The sequence below is a fragment of the Scardinius erythrophthalmus genome (genome assembly GCF_964197995.2).
Source record: "Scardinius erythrophthalmus genome assembly, chromosome: 12".
Lineage (NCBI taxonomy): Eukaryota > Metazoa > Chordata > Actinopteri > Cypriniformes > Leuciscidae > Scardinius > Scardinius erythrophthalmus.
Window position 1 is genome coordinate 7,208,244 of NC_138232.1, and position 20,614 is coordinate 7,228,857.

Genomic DNA, 20,614 nt, shown 5'->3' on the forward strand with positions numbered 1-20,614 from the left:
CATTACCGTAAAGGTCACAAAAGTGGTTGTGAAGGCAGGTTGGATCTGGTTACCTCACAAATACACTCTGATATAGCTTTGGCATCAGCCACCCCCGCCCTATACTGCTGGTGGAAAGTTTTACATCTGCTTGACTGACAGCGTTACTACAGAGGGAGCTGGTTATGTGTAAAGCTGGTTTATAATGGCTGTGAAGAGGATGTGTCTGGAGAGAAGAGGGAACGTGAAGGGAGAGAGCAAATGCCGGAATATAATTATGCCGGGACCTGGGTTTCACTCCGCGTGTATCATCCCAAATGAGCGCCGCAGTGCATGCTAATGTGACGAGAGACCCAAAAGAAACGGTGCACATGTAAAACTAGCTTTATTTTAGCTTTCTTTATACTATTCTTTGCCATCTCTCTGACTTTGTCTCTTTTTCGCTCTCACATACACAGGCAATAAGTGTTTCAACAGCTCGCTTTAGTTGCATAAAACATGAAGGAACACAAAGTACCATTATCCAGAGGTTTTTTTTCCCTGGTAAACATTTTTTTTCTTCAGATTTTTCAGTTGTTCATGTATTAGAAGACACAAAAGACGTTCCTTGAATATGAAAACACTAGATCTAGAGTGCACTGTACAGTAAGTTGTTTTAATAGTATTACTATACGTTGTGTGGCTGTAAAGATTGTATTTTCTTCATATGGTGATTGAAGTATTTAATTTTTTTTATTGTGTTTTATATTTTTATTTCAAAATGCAATATATATTTTTTAAACATTTGCTACATTTGAGAACAGAAAATTTCCATTCTCTTGATGAAGCTGTTTGTTGATTATGTAACCAGTTGTGTGAAGTAGGCACAGTTATTGATCAGTTCGAGAATCTCAAAATGACCAAATATCACCTGATCAATCTGCCTTTTCTTTGAAAATATAAAAATATAACACTATTTGTAAAAACACACAGCTTAAATCACAGTTTTAAATTTCACCGTTTGCCTTTTCAAGGGCTCTTTTGTCGTGCATGTTTGGAATTTCACTGCACTTTGCATCCGAACACTTCCTCTCATATACGCCCACTGCCACTGTCAGAGCCTGTGCTGTTTAGAGACACAATGCTTTTATGATTAGACCTATTCAGATCAGTATTACGCATCAGCTTGGTATTCTCTTCTGTATGGCATGAATGTCTCTGCTGTTACAGTTGCCGAGACGTGGCCCGTGTAGGCTTTTCTAGGCTGTTCTTTATCATGCTGGCCTGAGAAAATTGTTAAGACCGCTCTCAGATTTATAAGAAACAGGCTGTAAAAGGGCGTACGGAGGCGAAAGTAAAAGCTGTGCGCTGGATGTTGTGTCGCCATGTCCTTTCTCATGGGACGAGCAAGTGCTCGGGATGAAAGCTAACAGGGACAACAGGGACACTTTTAAGTGATGCTGTTGATGCAGCGTAGGTTGGATAAACTACTCTGAAAGGACGATGTTAATACTATGGTGCTTTCTTTGCACTTTGGTAATGAATGATTACAGTGTTTATATACCATGGTATTTATACGGTACACCAAGGTACTTCAAAGAATGCCAAGGTAATACCATGCATGCATGTCCAGTACATGTCCAAAAATCCTTATACATAAATACCTTATATACATATATTACCATGGTACATTGTCCAAAAACATGGAAAATAGTTGACTTATTTTATTTTTTATTTTATTTTACTATTGTGCATAATATTTATTTTAAAAATCCCTGCCTATTAAACTTGTTTTGTTTTAAGATAACACGGTTATTAGTCAATGCAGTGTGTCAGAATGGTTAAATATTGTCCGATCACTAGAGATAATGCCATCATAACTGTTTTCACTGGAAGTGGACATTTTGAACCATTTAAGTGTTTTTGGACTAAATAATTGCTGGATTAAGTCTTAATGTTGGATATAGCCAACAGCGCTTTGTTTTTTGTTTGTGTTTGAACTTTAGTTCACCTACATTCTGTGAGGACACTGTCTAGTGAGGACAGCTCTGGTCTTTGGGGGACGCTATGTCTCACAGCAACATAATTTAAGTAATCTAAGTTGACAAGATAAGTATACCCCGAGAGATCTGTTTTCGCACAATGTCCTTCGGTCTAAAAGAGATTGTTAAAATGCTGTTTGAAACACGTTAAGGTGGCATTGAAAAATTGTTCTCTGCTATAGTGTTGTGGAGCTCTGGAAAACATATTTCCTCTTACCTTAGTCTGGAAAGCACGAGAGCAGACTGGAACTTTAGTTGGGTGGGGTTTACAATGGAACAGATTGATTACATTTCAATTTTGTGCTGTGGTGCAGAGTCTGGAATTGTTGAGGACGTGGAACTGGTTGGACAGAGATAAGAAACAAGTAATTATGCTAATTTAATGTATTCTTTTATTTATTATATGTAAATTATATAATATACATATGCATATAAATACAAATAAATATATAGCTTTCTATATATATAAATATCTATCTATCTATCTGTTTGTCAACTCGATACCCAGCCCTAGTCCTGATAATGCCAGATGTCTTATGTTACTAGTAAAAAGTGGCCTACAAATTATTTTGAATATATCTAGTCAGTGACAGAGTGCAAGCATATTCGTCTAAAATAATTCTGTATTTTCAGCTTCAGAATCATGAATAGTTTTATTCTGGTGTCACCATTGTCCTGTGCATTGAGTTACCAGCACCAAGTCCAAGCCTAATTCATTTCCACCCCCAATTTAATACCAAAGTTTGTATTTTAATCAACAGTAGCCTACATTTTTTGTTAACGTTTTACCATATGTCTTGGAGTATCGCAATTATATCGCATCATAAGTTCAATATCGTGATATTTATCTAATCGTGATATGATCGTTACACCCCTAGTTTGTCATATTCAAAAATATCATTATAAAGTAGTAGTTTTTTTACTCCCCTACTAAAATGTAATTTTAAAAACGCAATGTCCATTCAGACTGTTTTTAGTGTAAAGCTAGCCAGGTGAGAAAACCGACTGAAAGATTGTGGGTCTCTAACTGAAGGGGAATTTTCTTAAAGCTCAAAATCTTTTTTTATTGACTGTTTTAGTGTATTGTTGCCTTAGTCTGTTGATAGCTTTCCTTGGTTGATGAATTCTTCTGATGATAATTATTTCTGAATGTAGTAAAGGATCCAGATTAACAACATTTGCTAGTTGGAATATTTTTAGCCAGAGAGTGATTGAGAGACGGGAGGTTTAAACCTGGGAATGGGAATTTGAAAATAGACCTGATTCCTGTCAGATTTATTTTGGAAATAATTCCCATGACACCAAAGTGAACCGAGAGCCTGGATAGTGTCGTGTCAAGATCAGACAGTTTGTTTGGAAGGATTCTTGTCAGTGAATATTCATTTCATCCATTTATACAAAGAAAAAAGTCAAAAAAAATGTTCCAAAAGCAGACAAAATTTGGGGCATATAATTCCAGTAATTTCCCAATTCATTTGCATAAATTACTTAATCAAACAAACTTTGTATGGGATTATTGTGTTTGTGTGTAACTATATATTCAGAATCAGAATGAGCTTTAGGCCGTGTGTCCACCAAAGCTTTTTTTTCCGCGGCTAGCATATTTTTCCAATTGTTTTCAGTGGGAGCGCAGCGATCATCACTGTCACTTCATACCCAGCCTTCCAATCACAGTGGAGGAGGGGCAAGACAAATACCACACCAACCAACCGCCACATTCTGCTTGCACAACATCAACAGATGACAACAACAAGCATAATAATGGAACAAAATAATTTAAAACAAGAGCCAGAGCAAATACTTTACATTGTAATGACATTTTTATATAGAAACAATACAGAAACAAGCTATCTGTGAAATGAGATAAGAGTAACAGTTCCGTGGATATTCCGTAGCAAGCAAAGCTTCTTAACTTTAAAAACGCTGCGCTGCCAAAACACTCTCACTCAGGGGTTTTCAGCATAGCACCTAGTGTTTTCAGCTGGTTAAAAACGCTTTGTTGGACACATGGCCTTATTGCCAAGTATGTTTACACATACAAGGAATTAGTCTTGGTGACAGAAGCTTCCACAGCACAGACAGAAGGACAGCGACAAGACGGATAATAAAAATATATAAAAATAGACAATGTGTGAATGTGCATTATGTTATATACAAATGTAAGGGAATGTAAATAAGTGTTATGGTGTGGTAAATATAAGTATGAATACTGTTTTGTATTGCACATGTTTATTGCCCAGTGGGGGCATTTAACTGATAGATGGCCTGAGGAAAGAAACTTTACTTGTGCCTGGCGTGTGTACTTATGCTCAGTAGGGATGTGCACATCGACTAATTTGACAGGCTTTCAAATGTAAGTTTTCCATCTAGTCAAGAAGTAAGAAACCCTCTTAAGACTTGTGTGTGTATATATGATCCATTTGAGCACTTAATCTATAAATCAAACAGTCAAATCCCATAATAAACGCCGCACACTTGGAGAATAAAGCTCATTCTGATTCTTTTCGGAGTTGAAGTGAATTCGCCATGGGCATTTGCTTGCTTCGGCTTTCACACCTATGTGCATGTCCTGAATATGGTTACGCATGGCTCTAGTGGTATTATGCCAGTTTGAAATGGCACAGCTTACATAAAACTTTTCTGTTTTATTTCTAATTCAAAATACTCTCTTTTGCCTTTTGAGCGGTCATTTCTGTGCTCTCCGTTACTGACACGAAGAAAATGCATCTGAGATAAAATAAAAAGATTAGGCCCTACCTCTTAAGGTATTATTTTTCCAAGTGTTTTATTTTAATGTGTCATTTAAAATGCTTTTAAATATAAATGTAACAAAGTTCAAGGCACAGGGAAGAAAGGGTTACCGGTGAACGGTAAACGGAAGTTTTAAAATAAATGAAACAAAATAAACTGCAGGTGCTTCATTGCCGAGTGCTACCAATACATAGACATAACGCAACGTAAATGTCCCAGGCCTAGTCTTCTCTCGTCTTCCACTGCCATCTCTCCTCCTCATATCCTTCAGAGCTCCTGGGAGTCCAGACTGGTGCAGCGCACAGTGGCGTTCATTAACACTCGTGCCACTCCATTTCCACGGCTTGCGCCCTGCTTTTCACAGTAACAATAAAATTACATTATTTTGACCGATTAAAATCTTGTGTATTTTTTTCTGTGTAACCAACTATCGTTTTCAGTGTTGACTAGTAGCAGCTGTACCGTTAAGTCAACTAGTCTTGCACATCCCTATTGCTCAGGGCTCTGTAGAGCCGGCCAGACGGCATCATTTCAAAGATGAAGTGGCCTGGATGTGTGAGGTCCTGAGTGATTTTGCCTGCCCTTTTATTCACAGTTCATGGAGAGTGGGGAGGGGTGTACGGATGTACCCTCAGCAGTCTGAACCGTCCTCTGTAGTCTTCTGATTTTGTAGTTGAGCCAAAGCAGACAGTAATGGAAGTGCAGAGGGCAGACTCGATGACTGTAGAGTAGAGCTGCATCAGCAGCACCTGTGGTAGATTGAACTTCTTCAGCTGGCGGAGGAAGTACAACCTCTGCTTTTTCACAATGGACCAACACCAACAAATCTCTAGCTTTAATCTATTTTTGATTGATCCAGTATGACCAGATACGTCCCATGACATGTCAAAAAGAAAACAACACCCAGTTCTTTTCATTTCTATGGTCAATTATTCTAGCCCTTGAGGTTGGTTTCGTTTGTTAACCTGAAACCTGTCCCGGACCCTCCTGCTGTGGGCAGAGTAAGAACCATTTATGGAGAGAATACTTGAAAACAGGTTTGACTTCTCTACTTCTCCAAGAGCCAGGGGTGAAACTTCAACAGTGTTCATACACAGAGAACTCAACGATCAGGTGGACGTCTCAGATCTGAGTCTCTGTCTGTTTGGCTGTGGACAGAAAAGCTTTAGGGAGAAGAGGCCTGGTCCATTTGCTGTTGTCTATTTGCGTGGAGCTGCTGTGCTGAGAAACATGTTGGAGAACTCAAGAAAGGGGAATGACAGAAGGTTGAGCTTTTCCGAGACTGTTCTACTTAAAGTGCAACACCTTTGGTAAGATACAAAGTTGTGTGCAAGAACTTTAAATATTGTAGGGTGATTGCCATCGTAGGGGAAAGTTTTACATCTCAAGAGATTGATTTTTCATAGCTTAGAAGACCTAATGGAGTTCTCAATTATGTTTCAGCTAACTTTCTAATCTGAGCACAGTAATATAGTTGAGATTTCCTCTGTAACTCATTAGACATTTAAGAGAGTATTCAGTTTCAACTTGATTTCTTTCCATTAGTTAAACCAGAAGTAAATTCACAGTTGTTAGAGGAAGTATAATGAACTAGACACTGTAGGTTGTAACATTGATAGATGTGGGTCTATTTGACTTCCCAGCATGCACCGTACCATAAATAAATAATGCAGATACTGTCTGTTTTATTGTTTGCTACCTTTATTTATGCTCTTTCTGAGCCACATGTCATGTAACAAGACAAGTGAAGAATGTGCATGCTGTGTAGATGATTTGCAAATAAGATTTATTTTATTGCTCTTAAACCAATCAAGATCGTGATCTAATTTGATTATTTTTACTTTCCATAGACATTGTCATGTGTGTTTCCTAGTTCTAGAAGTCTTGGGGTATAGTGGGAAACCATATTGTTGGTGAAAAAAAGTATTGTTACTGTTACTGTTGCTTCATGAACTGAGGACTGATGGGAACTCTGTGGTGTCAGTGGCTCTGTGAAGGACGTTCCCATCTGAGATGGTCCTTCGGCTCAGTTTGCCTGCAGCTGTGGGACTATTTTGGGATTGGTAGCAAGTCTGTTTGAGGTAGTTTAGAGGGCTGGGTGGGCTAATTGTAGGCTTGAACAGATAACATCCTTTTAAAACTACATAAGAGGCTTGAATTACACACACGCACACACACACACACACACACACACACACACACATACACATAATGTTTTAAGTGCAAAACAAGCTAAGCAGTATTGACAGCATCTGTGACATGCGGTCAGTTACCACAGAAAATAATTTGACTTGTCAAAAGTTGTATCTGTAGTACAGCGCTTACATTGGCAATCAATAGGACAAGGCATTTTAAAAGCAAACGTGCAGCTAATATATCTTATTTTTTCAAAATCTCTCATATAGTTTCTGTAACTTTACTTTTGACCAGATCATGACCAGCTCTAAGATTAATTTCAAAAGAAGTATTTGTTCATGAATCTTGTAGTTATAGCACACAAGTTGTATGTAATTGTATGACCCTTGTGATGTTTTGCTAAACTTGAAAGCCTCAAGCCCTAAATTTGGGCCGTCTGTGTTCCGCGACAGTCGCTCACTGTCCTACGTCATCAGGAGAGTCCGCAGACGTTCGCGCACACCGTCCCTGTACAGCTCGATTTTTGTGTCCGCGCTGACTGTGTGTGTACAACAGCGTTTGCCCAAGGTGAATGTTGAGACAGAAGAGACCACTAGGTGGCAACACACAGTTGTGATGCATTGTGCAGTTGTCGAAAAAGAGTGTAGAAAGATACAAAACAACATGCTTTTCCAAGAACAGTAAACAAACCATTGTTTTTGTTTTGGTTCTTGTTCTAAATTTTGCATGCAATGGCCTGTAAGTGCCCTCCGACGTCTTGTAGAGTATAGAAAAGCAAAGTATATGCTTGAGTATCATTGTGAGCCTCAGTCCCCAATCAGGGTCCTTTTGTGTTCCATAGAATAAAGAAAAAATCTAATGGGTTTGGAATGACATGAAGGGTGAGTAAATCAATTGTCAGTTTTGAGTGAACTATTTTTTCAGCCGAAAGGAGCACTTTCATCAGCGGAATGCAGATGGTGGGGAAAGAGAAATATTGCCATGAGAAAGAAAGATTGAAAAATGTCTAAAAAGGTGAGATGAAGAGATGCAAAAACTGGTTTGAAAGCAATAGATTGTGTGCGGATAACCCAAAAAAAGGCGAGAGAGAAGAGGAGTGAGTCATGAAATGGTGAGAGAGAGCCAGGGGGAGGGAAAGAAACAGAAAGATTTGGGAGAATGAGAGCGAGAGAGAGAGAGAGAGAGAGAGGGAGGGAACGATAGGAAAGCGAGAGCTCTGTCCATCACCTGCCCATTTAGTTTGGAGGTGCAGAACAGATTGCTCAGTGCTGATTTGTCGTCTGTACATGCTTACAAGTAAGTAATGTGTCCCACTCTCTTTCTCTCACTCCATCATTAGATCGCCTGTCTTCTGCTGGTGTGTAGCTCAGGTGGTCGTAGTGGGAGGGAGTCAGCTGAGGTGTCAGACTGTGTTAGTGGAGCAGGTTGAGATGAAGACGAGTGAGCCGTGTGTGGGCTTGTTTTGGGGGCTTGCTGTTGTTTTTGGTAGCGATGTACAATACCAGTTTTTGGTGTGTAGTGAACATACTTGTAATTTAGATTTAAGTGTTTTTAAGATGTTTTTGAACTGTTAACTCTTCTAATTATAACATTAAATACAGGACTCAGTGGCTGATTACCAAATTAAAAATGAAAATACATTATTTGCTTTATGATATTTGAACAGTTTATACATTCTGTTAGGAATATCATTGGCATCTTTAGTTTTTGCATGCGAGAGTTTTAGTAAATCATCTTTATTTTCTGTGGTTTTTACATAGATAGACAAAAAATAGTGATTATTTAGGATTGTGTTTTCTTTGTGCTTTGTGTATTTTTGCGAATTGAAAAGAAAAGAAAGTGCAGAGTTTCTTGAGGTCATCTAATTATTATGTTTAGCCATGATTTTCTCTTAATGTACACTCTGTTCTGTAGTTCTTTGCTAGTGTCAGATAGCTTATTGCTAATTCATGTAAACGCAGTCAAATTCATTTGTATTAGCAGGTGCACCTGACAGACCCAGTGAGCAGCTCTGCTTTGCATTTTCTGTGTAAATCCTGTAACTCTTTCTGCCTCCAGGTTTCCCTGAGTCTTTCCTAACCCTTGCCCAGTGTAGGTCTTAAATGGGTCATACTTTTTAAAGCATTTGTATATCATCTTGTTGCTCACTATATAGAGCATAGCACTGTCAACGTGCTAAGTTCATAGGTTTGATTTTTAAAGATCACGCAATGTAATAATGTATTCCATGAATGCTCTTTAAAGTGGGTGAAAGTGTCTGCCAAATACATAAATGTCACCTTAAACAGACACAACCTTTAATTTACCATTCAAAGGTTTGGGGTTATTAAGATTTTTTCCAAGTTTTTGATAGTGGTGTCTTATGTTCACCTATGCAACATTTATTCTATCAAAAATGTGTGTGTATTGTATATACATGTGCGTGTGTGTAATTTATTCTTATCATGGCAAAGCTGAATTTTCAGCAGCCGTTACTCCAGTCTCCAGTTTCACATGATCCTTCGGTTGACTGGACTCTGTTCTGATTTGCTAACCTCTTCAAATGTGAAATGGGTTGCAGATTTACTATCAGGTGCAGGGACATCTTTATAATGTGCTTTGAAAGGTTATGCAGAACAGTAGGTGCTACACACAGATAGGAACTGCACAATTTAGGTGAGCATTTGTGAAATGGATCAGAAAAGGAAAGATGAATTAAATACATTTTAGAGCTTCTGCTGTAATGTTCTTCTTCAAAAATGTAAATGCCCACTCTGACTGTCTCTATGGGAATGTCACTGGCATTATGTGTGTTATATCAGCCTCTTGTGTCACATCTCCGTCATGCTCGGCTGATGTGCTTTGACAAATCAACAGCTTGTACCGCTGTCAAAACTTCCCAATGACTTCAGGGGCTTTTCAGCACATAACCTGCCATCAGGCTAATGAAGTGAGTCAGCCCTGGCGATCCTCAAGAGGTAAAGATCTGACAAAACACTGCTGCGCCTTTGGTGACTAGACATGATGTTGGTGGCATCTGACATCCCTTTCAAGATGCGTCTCAGCCACTTACAAACCCAAATGCCTTTTTGTCCTGCTGTCTAAGGTGACCTAAGTTTAATTTGTTTTTTAACAGTATGCAAATTGTCACTGTGCAACATAAGCAGATGCTATGAAACTCTGTTTTTGAAAAAACCTGCCACTCTGACTCCTAGGAATTGTGTAAAGTCAGCCAATAACATTGGAGTTTGCCGTTTTGAGAATCTCTTGCCAATTTTGCATTCAATATACATCAGACAATGTGGGCTTGCCACCTAAAGGTTTATTCAACACCAACTGTGAATATATTGCTGAAGGTCGCCCTCCAGAGGTCTCTAGAGGGCATCTCTCATTAAATGCTTTTCAATACTTTCAAGCTGGATAGTATTTTCCAGGTATTTTAGACCAAAACTCTATCACATTCATTCAAACTTAGCAGTCCTGTTTTCTCATTAACTGTTGGACAACCTCAAGCAAAATTCAATGTAATAATATAGTAATCATCTGGCTTCAGTGGAGATGGATGGATCATCATCAACTCGTAAAACAAAGCAGTAAAACCGATACGTGCCTTCAGAAAGTCATTTGTATTTGTCCAGAATGGCATGGAGGAACAGATTGTGTGCCAAATGGCAGGGGAGTTTTAATTGATTTAGGGTCGGCAGTTAAAAGCTACGTGAGCTGAGAATATTCGATGTGATGTGAAATAATGTGTTTGAGACACTGGCTTGAGACAAATTACAGGCCAGCGGAGGGAGGGAACGAAAACTGAGGGCTTGATTCTACTCCATGCGGTGTGTGTCATTGAACCTGCATACTGCAGTCTGCATTCACACACACACCCCACCTGTGTCTCTTTCGGCATCTGGTTTTGCATACTATTACTAACAAATAAATTCCTTCTCAGCTGGAGCAGTCGATTATACCGAGCATTTCTAATTTGATCTTCAGACGAACACTTGTGACAAAATGTGAATGATCTGGTTGCCTTGAGTTGTTATGGAACATGGTTTAGTTCTGAGGATTTTTGTTTGTCTACAGGAAACAAGATGGCCGAATCCCGCGAATATCTGACCCGTTAGAACGTCCTGGTTTGGTCAAGTCCTTTCCGCCATCGTCTGCTCCGACTCTCCTAAAGGTTTGGCAGATTTTAACATTTCACTCCTCTTTCCTCTAATCCAGTTATATTCCAGCATGGCCTTAGGTTCAGTCGGAGAAGTGGTAGGAATTTCAAACAACTGCCTTCTCTCATTTATTTCTTCCTGCTGTTCAACTGTCTTTTCATTTTTCCTTTGACAACCAACTATTGCAAATAGATAAGCTGCTTCTTTGTGTGTGTGTGTGTGTGTGTGTGTGTGTGTGCATACTACATGTATCCAACTTTCTTTTTTCTCTTTTAAATTGTTCTGTTTTCTATGGAAGACTTGATTATTGGAGTGCCACTAAAAAAAATAAAAGGATGAAATCAGTCATCAAATTATTCAGTAACTTTGTTTTAAAGAAATTAATTATTTTATTCCGTAGGGATGCATTTAACTGATAACATTTATATTGTTACTAAAGATTTTTATTTAAAGCAGAACTTTGTAACTTTTTTAACTTAATAAAACTGTCTAGAAATCATTTGGATGGTTAAACAGCCTGTTCTGGTGATATTGGTGACTTTCCCCACTCCCCCTAGCGTTCCCAGGCGGAAAAGCAACCTTGCAACTTGGGGACTACCGTCCTGGCAAGATAGAAATTGGAAGTCTCGTGAGAAGCGAGAACGAGAATGAGCGCGAAACACAAATTGCTTTGCGGCAATTCGACATGAACACACATGCATGTATGATGTATTACCAGATTACACACCTCGGTAGACATAGCTCCACACGATACAGTTGGCTTGCTCCGATCATAACAAACACACATGAGCAGCGGTAGAGAGGGGGAGGAGGCCGCCGCAAGTGAGCTTTTTTTACGACCGTGTTGTGAAATATACGCCCCACAGCTGTAGGGGGAGCTCGTGGGTAAAACATGCGACAACAAAAGGGAAAATCAGCGAAGAAGTGACTAGAGTTCACTAGAGTTGCCGAGTTCTGCTTTAAAACGTTCTATTCATCAAAGAATGCTGACAAAAGTGTATGATTCCCACAAAATATTAAGCAACACGACTGTTTTCAACATTGATAATAAGAAGAAATATTTCTTGTAGATTTATATTAGAATGATTTCTGAAGGATCATGTGACACTGAAGAAACTTATTCACAGTATTGCTGGTTTCACTGTATATTTGATCCAATAAATTCAGCAGTGAGAGGAAGAGAGAGACTTACAAAAACATTAAAATATCTTACCGAGCCCAAACTTTTAAATGATTGTGAAAATAAATCTCTTCAAATTGACAAGTATATATACAGTACCTCCAGGCATTTTTAGCTTGATTGGCAAATAGATAGAGATAAGCATGTGTGGAAAAAAATAAACATATTATTATATAAATTTATTATTTTATGAATTCATAATTGATTCCTTCATTGTATTTTTAGGCAGCACTCCTAATCCTCCATAGAAATGATCCTTTAGTAATTCATGCTTAAGCATGTGAAGTGTGTAACCAGATAATTCTGCGCTAGCACTCAATTTCTCCCTCAAGGACCAACATCCAATTTTAATTTTAGAAATTGTACTTTGTTGAGGAACTGAATGCTAATGTGATCCAAAAAGAAATCCAAGCTCCTCCGGGCATCAAGATCTCCCGATGAACCACAAATTAAAGCACTTCAATAGCAGTGGCACCTTTTAGTGTGAGCTGAACCGGTGGCGGTTCATTACTGGATTTTCCAGGGAGGCTGTAAATGCATTTTTGGGGAGGCTCAGCCTCTCTTGCCTCTTCTTTGGCTGTTAATATCAGTGGTTGAAGAAGACTTTAGCTAGTTTTATTAGCTGAAGATGAGCCATTGTTTCTCCAATGCTTGCTCTTCTCCTGGGACTCCTATTTCCCTTATTTAACACCCAAGTGCCTTTTAATTGAACCCATCTGTGTCTCTGAGCAGCTCTGAGAGCCATTAGCACAAGGACTTCTGGGAACCAGGAGGATTGAAGTGTCCGTGTTTAGGGATGTCCTAGAATGATTAGCGTCCCGGTGGTATTTTGAGCAGTAGAATAAGATTAGCTCATTCTAGATTGTGCAGTTAAGCGTTTATGTATTTCACCAGGTGTCTCATAATGCGAGATGCTTATACTGTACAATCAGCTCAGCATCTCTGTAGAGCCACACCAGGCTTATAATGGCTGTGAATTTAGTTTCTGCATGATCCAAGTGAAATTGGATTGTAAACAAGTTACCGATGCATTTTTTTTTATTCAGTGTTTATTGCCTGTAGATTATGGACTTTGCATTATGGCACTGTTGTATTCCCCGACTATGAATAGTAAGCAATATTGTATGATTCCCAGACTATTAATAGTAAGCAATATTGTATAATGCAAAAGTAAGATTTTGTTGTACACAGAATCTGCTGATTTGGTTCTTTTTAATATCTCAGTTGTTCCTTTTGAGAACAAATGGAGACTTTTTAAATGGCAAATATTTCATTATATTTGTTTTTGTGCTCCTAAAAGCATTAAATGGACTCATTTTCCCCTGTGTGCTGTCTTTCATGTCACAGTTCAAGATGGACACTAATACATGGAATGGAAATGTGTGCATTATTTTCCTGCAGTGAAATTCATCACTTGTCAAAAAAAAAAAAACCTCACCAGTGTTGTTACTGTTAACTAAAACTATTAGAAATCATTAATTGAAATAACAAAATATAAATATTAGATAAAAAAAAGTAAGCTTTTTTTTAAATAAGTTGAAGTACTAAAATTACTGAGTGCAATCTGAATGCAGTGCGCCTAAATCTAGCAAGAGAACAGAACAGGGGTGTGTTTCCCAAAAGCATTTTAAGGCAACTATGGCCGCAGTGTAGTTCAACGAGTCTGAGTTTCCCGAAAGCATAGTTCCAATGAACATTCGCAAACAGCATCGCAAAGTTGTGTGGTTAGAGCGAAAGCTCTCGACCTGTGGTTAGAAGGAGAGTTTCTTGCTTGCATGTCATGTGGACCTAATAAATCCTTATCTTGAGCAAAACAAACAAGGAAGCTTACATTCAGTACAATCTATATTTTTTATATCGAATATATACACATTTCATTTACGTTTCTTAGTTTGTCAAGAGATTTAAAGTGCAGTTTTTGAAGAGTGCGCATGTGTGAACATGCTCTAGTATGGAAGAAGGAGCCTATGATTGAATATGGAAATAAAGCAAAATAACTGAGAAAAATTAGAACTCATCCTCAGATGCCATGTCCGTAATTTATAGCAAAAAATCTGGATAAAAAAAGATCTCAAAACAAATTATTCGGGAAACACTCGTGACTAGCTAGTTGATTTTTTTTCAACGATGCATGGTACTTGTCACAAGCGCGCCAGATCCCTTTGCACCTCCTCTCCACTCACAATCACCAGAGTTCTGATTACCATCATCTCTGTAACAACGCAATCAAGGACACTACTTATTCTGCTCTCTCACACACTTCTTTGTCTGGTCTCATCCATTTCACTCGCTCTTCTGGACTTTACAGACTCTGGTGATCCGTATGCACCTGCATCCTCTTCTTCATTATCCTGGAAGAGACAAAGACTTCTAGTTGAAGTGAAGTGTCAGTTTTGTTTTGTTATACTCTACGTTACTGTTTTGAATTCCTTCTGTGGGTACTCTAATAAAACTCAGAGTGATAAATATATCTGTGTTTGTCCTCCATTGAGACAATACTATGGTAGTAGAAGAAAGCACAGAAACAGGAAAGGTAAATTAAGGACACTGAGGGCAAGATAAGGACTAAGATAAGGGAAAAAAAATCAACATCCGAGGTTTGGGAATATATTGGATACAGGAGAAATGATGTATCAGAACCAGATAATTTTCAAGTCCTGTCAAACTATCATTATGGCTAAACAGAGTATTAGGGGAGTATTTTTGTGGTTAAAAACATGAGATGCAGGTCTAGAGATGCATTTCTTAAAAGTTGAACTTGAGCACAATGTAGAACACATATAGATGCTACAAACGATGTGAACGCAGTGGTTAAAGACGTCCATCTAGTGCATGCTAACATAAAGAAACAATGGCACATCCCGAACCAGGTGAATGCACAACCCTAGTTTAAAATATTAATAGCAACTATTGTAGTATATAATACCAAAATAACACTGAGCCTGAATGCAGATTTGATATCGTTTTTTATCTTTTCCGCCAGATGAGCAACTGCCATCGAAATCCAGGTATTATAGATCTTGTTGGTTGATGACGTCACGTTTGCTGACATGTCTTTGGAGAGAGGTCATGTGGTTTAAGTTAACCATAGGACATAAATCATTTACAGAACTATTAAGTGTCCTGCTTCTCAGATTCTTCTCCTTAGACAAATATGCTAGTAATATATAGTAAACACCCCTAGAGTTTTAGAAGAGATCTAAAAAATGTTGCAAACGGTGCCAAGATTTCTGAGATTTTAAAATGAACTCGAAACATTTCTCGTCGGCTATGCTATCCACATTAATTATACAGCTCTGTACTCTTACTGTTTGTCAACAATTGTCTCGTTCCTGTCTATTTTTATTTGTCCTACTTAATTTTAGGTGAAACTTCTGAGATGAAGTTGATACTTTAAGTGCAAATAGATCTGAAAAGTCTCTGAGAAATAACATTTTTCTCCTCTGAGATCAGACATTGCATAGAAACCTCAGAGGAATGAAATTCTGGCTTTCCCAGACTGATTCCTTCCTGAATTTGTAAACACCTGGATCCTGGGAATCATCCTGGCAGGGATGATCCTGGAATCAGAGGTTTTGGATGATACGTTAGATCCCCCCCAAATCCCAGAGCAATAATAGCATTCAGACTGGATGGTTTTACCACAACACCACCACTGAATGTAAAAGATATTAGAAAACACAGAAGTTCATTTTGAACGAGGCTTCTATCCAACTCTATCATCATAACTTGGCTTTGGTTGCACATTATTCACTTTTATAGACATTTTCAAAGCTGTTTTTTGTCGTTCTTGCCATACTACATTCTCACATTAAGGTTTTTAAACCGCCTCCCTTTCATGCTGTTGTATAATACTGTGTGAGAAAATGCATTATAGTTGTGCAACTCTGACAACAGGAAATCATATTATCTCTCATGAACCCTGCTATCATGTCATCATTATGATGTACCATTGTACATTTTTAGTCTGATTTTAGCAGTATTTCTGACAGACAAACTGTAATGGAATGGGAAATATTTGCATTTATATATTGTATTTGATATTTGGGGAATTTAGAATGAGAGGCTTGCGTATTACAGCAAATGCATTGCAATCAAACACACTTTACCTCACCCGTTTCCGCTATTGCACTAACCTCTTGAGGTCATCCAAAAGTCAAAAGTTTAGAAATCATACAAACCTTCACAAGCCAGTCGATGTGTTTTTTTTTTTTAAGTTTTCAAAAGAGCAGTTTGGCATTTTGATAACTGGTGAATTCTGTCAGCATTTTGGACAAACAATTGAATTGCAATTTAACCCTCTGGGGTTTAAGGTGTTTTTGGGGTCCTTGAGATGTTTTGACATGCCCTGACATTTGTGCTTTTTTCAGTTGCTTATAAACATATTAATGAAAAAATAATAATAATAATTGCATGTCATTATCCTTTGGATAGTAAATCTGGGGGGGCATGTGAGGTTTGAATGAGCATGATGCTTCTGTACTCACAGCCTCACACACACACATCCATGTGTCAGTTACCGGTGATTTCCTTCAATAAGAGTTTCGTATGGCACGCTTGACTGAAATACGGGAAGTTGCTGCAGATTGAGGAAGCTATCGGTCTTTTTCTTGCTTTTCCCGCTGCTTTTCTCATGAGCAGAACATATGAAGATTGAGAGAAAGAGTGTTTCGTTGCAGGTCACAGTTGTGTGTTTCTAAGGGTCCAGCTGATTTAATTGACTTCATCATGGCTAAGAGTATGTACAGGTTTCGCAGTCCAGCGCTCACTGCCATGCACCACCGCAGGCGGTTCAGCGATGTAAGTAGACTTTATAAACACGTGAGAAAAAAAAATCAATCATAGTGAAATGTGTGAGTTTATATAAATGTGGGTGCTTATATAAAAAGACCAAGGGATAGGGTATAGACATGTAATAGTGTAAATGTGTGATTGTGTTTCTGTTTACTGAAATGTGTGCAGATGCTTTACTTTTAATTTCGTTTTTAATTCTCATTATTGTAAATGATGATTTTTCCTCTCACACTGCAATTCAGTAATGAGAATCCTGCTGTCTGGACACAATTTAACATATTATCATTATGTATAAATGCTTCACAATTTAAATAATATATTATTGTTGAAATCACAAGCAATTTTTTTCCCATCAAGGTAATTGTCCATTAAGGGGAGAAATTGTCATGAAAAGGTCATTTTAGATGTCAGTTATTGACCTCTTGATTGTGACCCAGTACAAAATGAAAAGATAAAAGGAGATTTGTATTATGATTTTAAATAATATTATATTGTTCTGCATCTGATAAGGGTTTCTCATTCATACATGCTTGCATAGGATCCGTACAGAGTGTACTGTGCAAGATTGTGATGAAATAATGTTATAGGATGTCTTTGTTGAGAAAGAGTTCTCACACTTATATTGAGAAATGTCAAGTTCATTGCTGTGTCCAATTCGTTGATTCATAATAGTTTGTGAAATTAACTTAAGAAGTAGCATTTTAATTTAAGTGTGCATTAGCTGTAAATGTCCCAAAAGGATAAAGAAAACCCCTGAAATGACCTATATTATGGGACTACCCAACAGTTAATTAAATAAGCGGACTAATTAAAGTCTTAATTCAAACTTAAAGAAGTGTTGGGTTATATAAAGTAAAGATAGTTTAACTGGGTGTTTCTTCAACTTCAGGCACTCCTATGTCCCAATCCTAGGTTTTTTTTTATTAAAACTAACAGATTAAAAAAAACATATGCATTATGTATAATTTAGTGCTGTTAATCGAGGTAAGTTTAAACTTTAAGTGTTTTTATTAACATTTATTAAACATTTAAAAGTTTTAATATATTTTATAATTTAAATACTTGTTTAATGGCATCTTTTTATGAACGAAGGCCAGTATCACTGATACTAATACAGCTACTGATGTCTCCATGAAAATGATTTCCCCCTCAATTTTAAACATTAATTATAGCTATTCAACATTACAGTGTATTTTAAAGCTGTAATTTAAAAAAAAAACATTCATTAGGCTTCAAAAAATATAACAATCCTCACATAAACTCATAATAAATGTCATATTTTCCTGCTCCTCTATATATATGTATTTTTTACAACTCTATACAACTCTTTACGTTCATTAAAGACTGCTCTTATGAGGATCAGTGATGGGAATAACGGCGTTATAAATAAACGGCGTTACTAACGGCGTTATTTTTTTCAGTAACGAGTAATCAAACTAATTACTGCTTCCTCCATTACAACGCCGTTACCGTTACTGTCAATAAAAATGCGGCGTTATAGTTGAGCTCACTGAAGCGGTTTTCATCCGAGTAGGCTCTCTCTCAGCCATAGGAGCTGCAAAGTTTTTTTCTCTGGTGTGTGAGTGTTTATGAGGCGCCGGACTGGACAAAATAAGCGAGGCGAATGTCGCGAGAGCGCTCGACCGTGCGCGAGAGAGACCGAGTGTGTCCGAGAACGCGTTTGACAGTGCGCGGCAGAGACCGAATGTGTCCGAGAACGCGCTCGACATTGCGCGAGAGAGACCGAATGTGTCCGAGAACGCGCTCGACAGTGCGCGAGAGAGACCGAATGTGTCTGAGCATAAATACTTTATTTATAAATAAATTACACATTTCAGCATTAGAATAATATATGTAGCATATTGGTATCATATGCAATGTTTTAATTAGTTTATATAACATAAACTCCAAAATAACCTGCAGGGAACGTTCAAACATATTTGTTTGGCGGTTGTGAACACGTGCGGCAAACATGACTAGAATTTGGCTAAAATAAATAACCTCTGATGATGACGTTCTCTGTAGGTTATAAAAATAAACCCACAAAAGATTAGATTGTATTATTATTATGTATGTTGATACATTGTTCAGTATTATATTGAGAGCACTTTTTGTTAAACTTACTATTGTGAGGAAGAAAAAACTAACTAAAACTAAAAGCTATACAGAATGTCTACCATTTGTAAAGGTGTGTGAGTTTTATTTTAATTATATGCACTAGTGTATGTGTATGAATATTTTTATAAGGCTACTATTTATTTATTTTTGGTACATTTCTTAAGAAGCATGATTTATTTTTAGACTTATTTGTTGGCCAGTTGTGGCCTGTGCAATAAATATTAAAAGTTCCAAACCATCTATTATTTTGTTGTTCCACTATAGTAATGATAATATTTTAATATTTAAGTTAATAGGTGTCTCTCACATTGTCCCACAGCAACATTAAAATAGTGTAGATTAGTGTACAATGTTTAATAATAATAAGATGTTCTATTTAGTGTCCATTTCATTCATTTAACATTTCACATTGGGGGTATCCAAGAAATTTCTTGTATTTAAACTTTTTTTAAGTAACGCAATAGTTACTTTCGCTAGTAATTAGTTACTTTTGTAATGATGTAATTCAGTTACTAACGCAGTTACTTTTTGTGAGAAGTAACTAGTAACTATAACTAATTACTTTTTTTAAGGAACGTTCCCAACACTGATGAGGATACTCGTCAAAACGGACAATTTGGTGTAATTGTGCCATATAAAAACAATATAAATCACTGCAAGTGTGTGTGTGTGTGTGTGTGTGTGTGTGTGTGCGTGCTTGTTTTTGATGAATCAGCAAGTCAGAGAGAAACAGATTGAAGTTCCAGTTTTAATACAGCATATTGTTACATTGAAGTCATTTAAGGTGTGTGTGTTATGTAAGTGTAAGTGTAAGTTTACAACGTGTTTTCTGATAAAAAATCAATCAATCACTGGCAAGAATTTTGCAGAGTCCTATCTGACTCTGCAGTTTAATCAGAATTAAACATTAAAAATGCTACTTAGCATTTTGACAAACTAGATTTTTTTTTCATCTTTTCAGTAGTGTTTGCCTGTGAGATGATTGCTAGATGATTGCAGGGTGTTTTGAGTGTTGCTAGGTGGTTACTTACTTTTTTTCACCTATCACCGATAATTGTAAATCCAATCACTTCGTGCAGGATGAGTTGCGTTTAATATTTAGATTTAGAAATTTGTTCAAATTCTATCCCTAAGTATGAGCATTAGTAATAGTGATGCTAATAATCAGGCAGGGAATTCTGAACAACGTTCCCCTTTAATTTATGTTGGCTTCTTATGCTGGTTTATTCTGAGCTGTGTGCTCAATGATGTGACACCACAGCTGTAGCTAGTCAGGTCATATCCCTCATACCCACAGCTGCTCTGTCCCCGTGTTAAATGATGCTGTTTCACAGTCTTCATCTCTCATTGAGTTGAACCGTATGATAGGGAGGAAGGACGCCTGCTAGATTGATGCACCGTTGATCGTTTGATCAAAGTACAGGGAGCTCTGTCCATTACAGCGAAGCCACTGTCCCTTTAGAGAGGCGAGAGTAGTTCTCATGTCAAGTGGA

General features: G+C 37.6%; 1 protein-coding gene across 4 annotated transcripts in view; it reads left to right on the plus strand.

The window, feature by feature from the left end:
* Window positions 1-8,150: 8,150 nt before the first annotated feature.
* The window catches only part of rap1gapb (RAP1 GTPase activating protein b), a 34,738-nt gene continuing 22,274 nt past the window's right edge, over window positions 8,151-20,614 (plus strand). For 2 of the 4 annotated variants that reach the window (XM_081380072.1, XM_081380071.1), the window contains exons 1-2: window positions 8,151-8,183; window positions 10,947-11,043. Coding sequence is in view for 2 of the 4 variants with exons in the window: in XM_081380070.1 (XP_081236196.1) it covers window positions 16,938-17,009 (72 nt within the window). In the remaining 2 variants the exon portion in view is untranslated. Of the gene's footprint in view, window positions 8,184-10,946; window positions 11,044-16,846; window positions 17,010-20,614 lie in introns of those variants that run through there. The other 2 variants (XM_081380070.1, XM_081380069.1) reach the window with 2 other exon arrangements.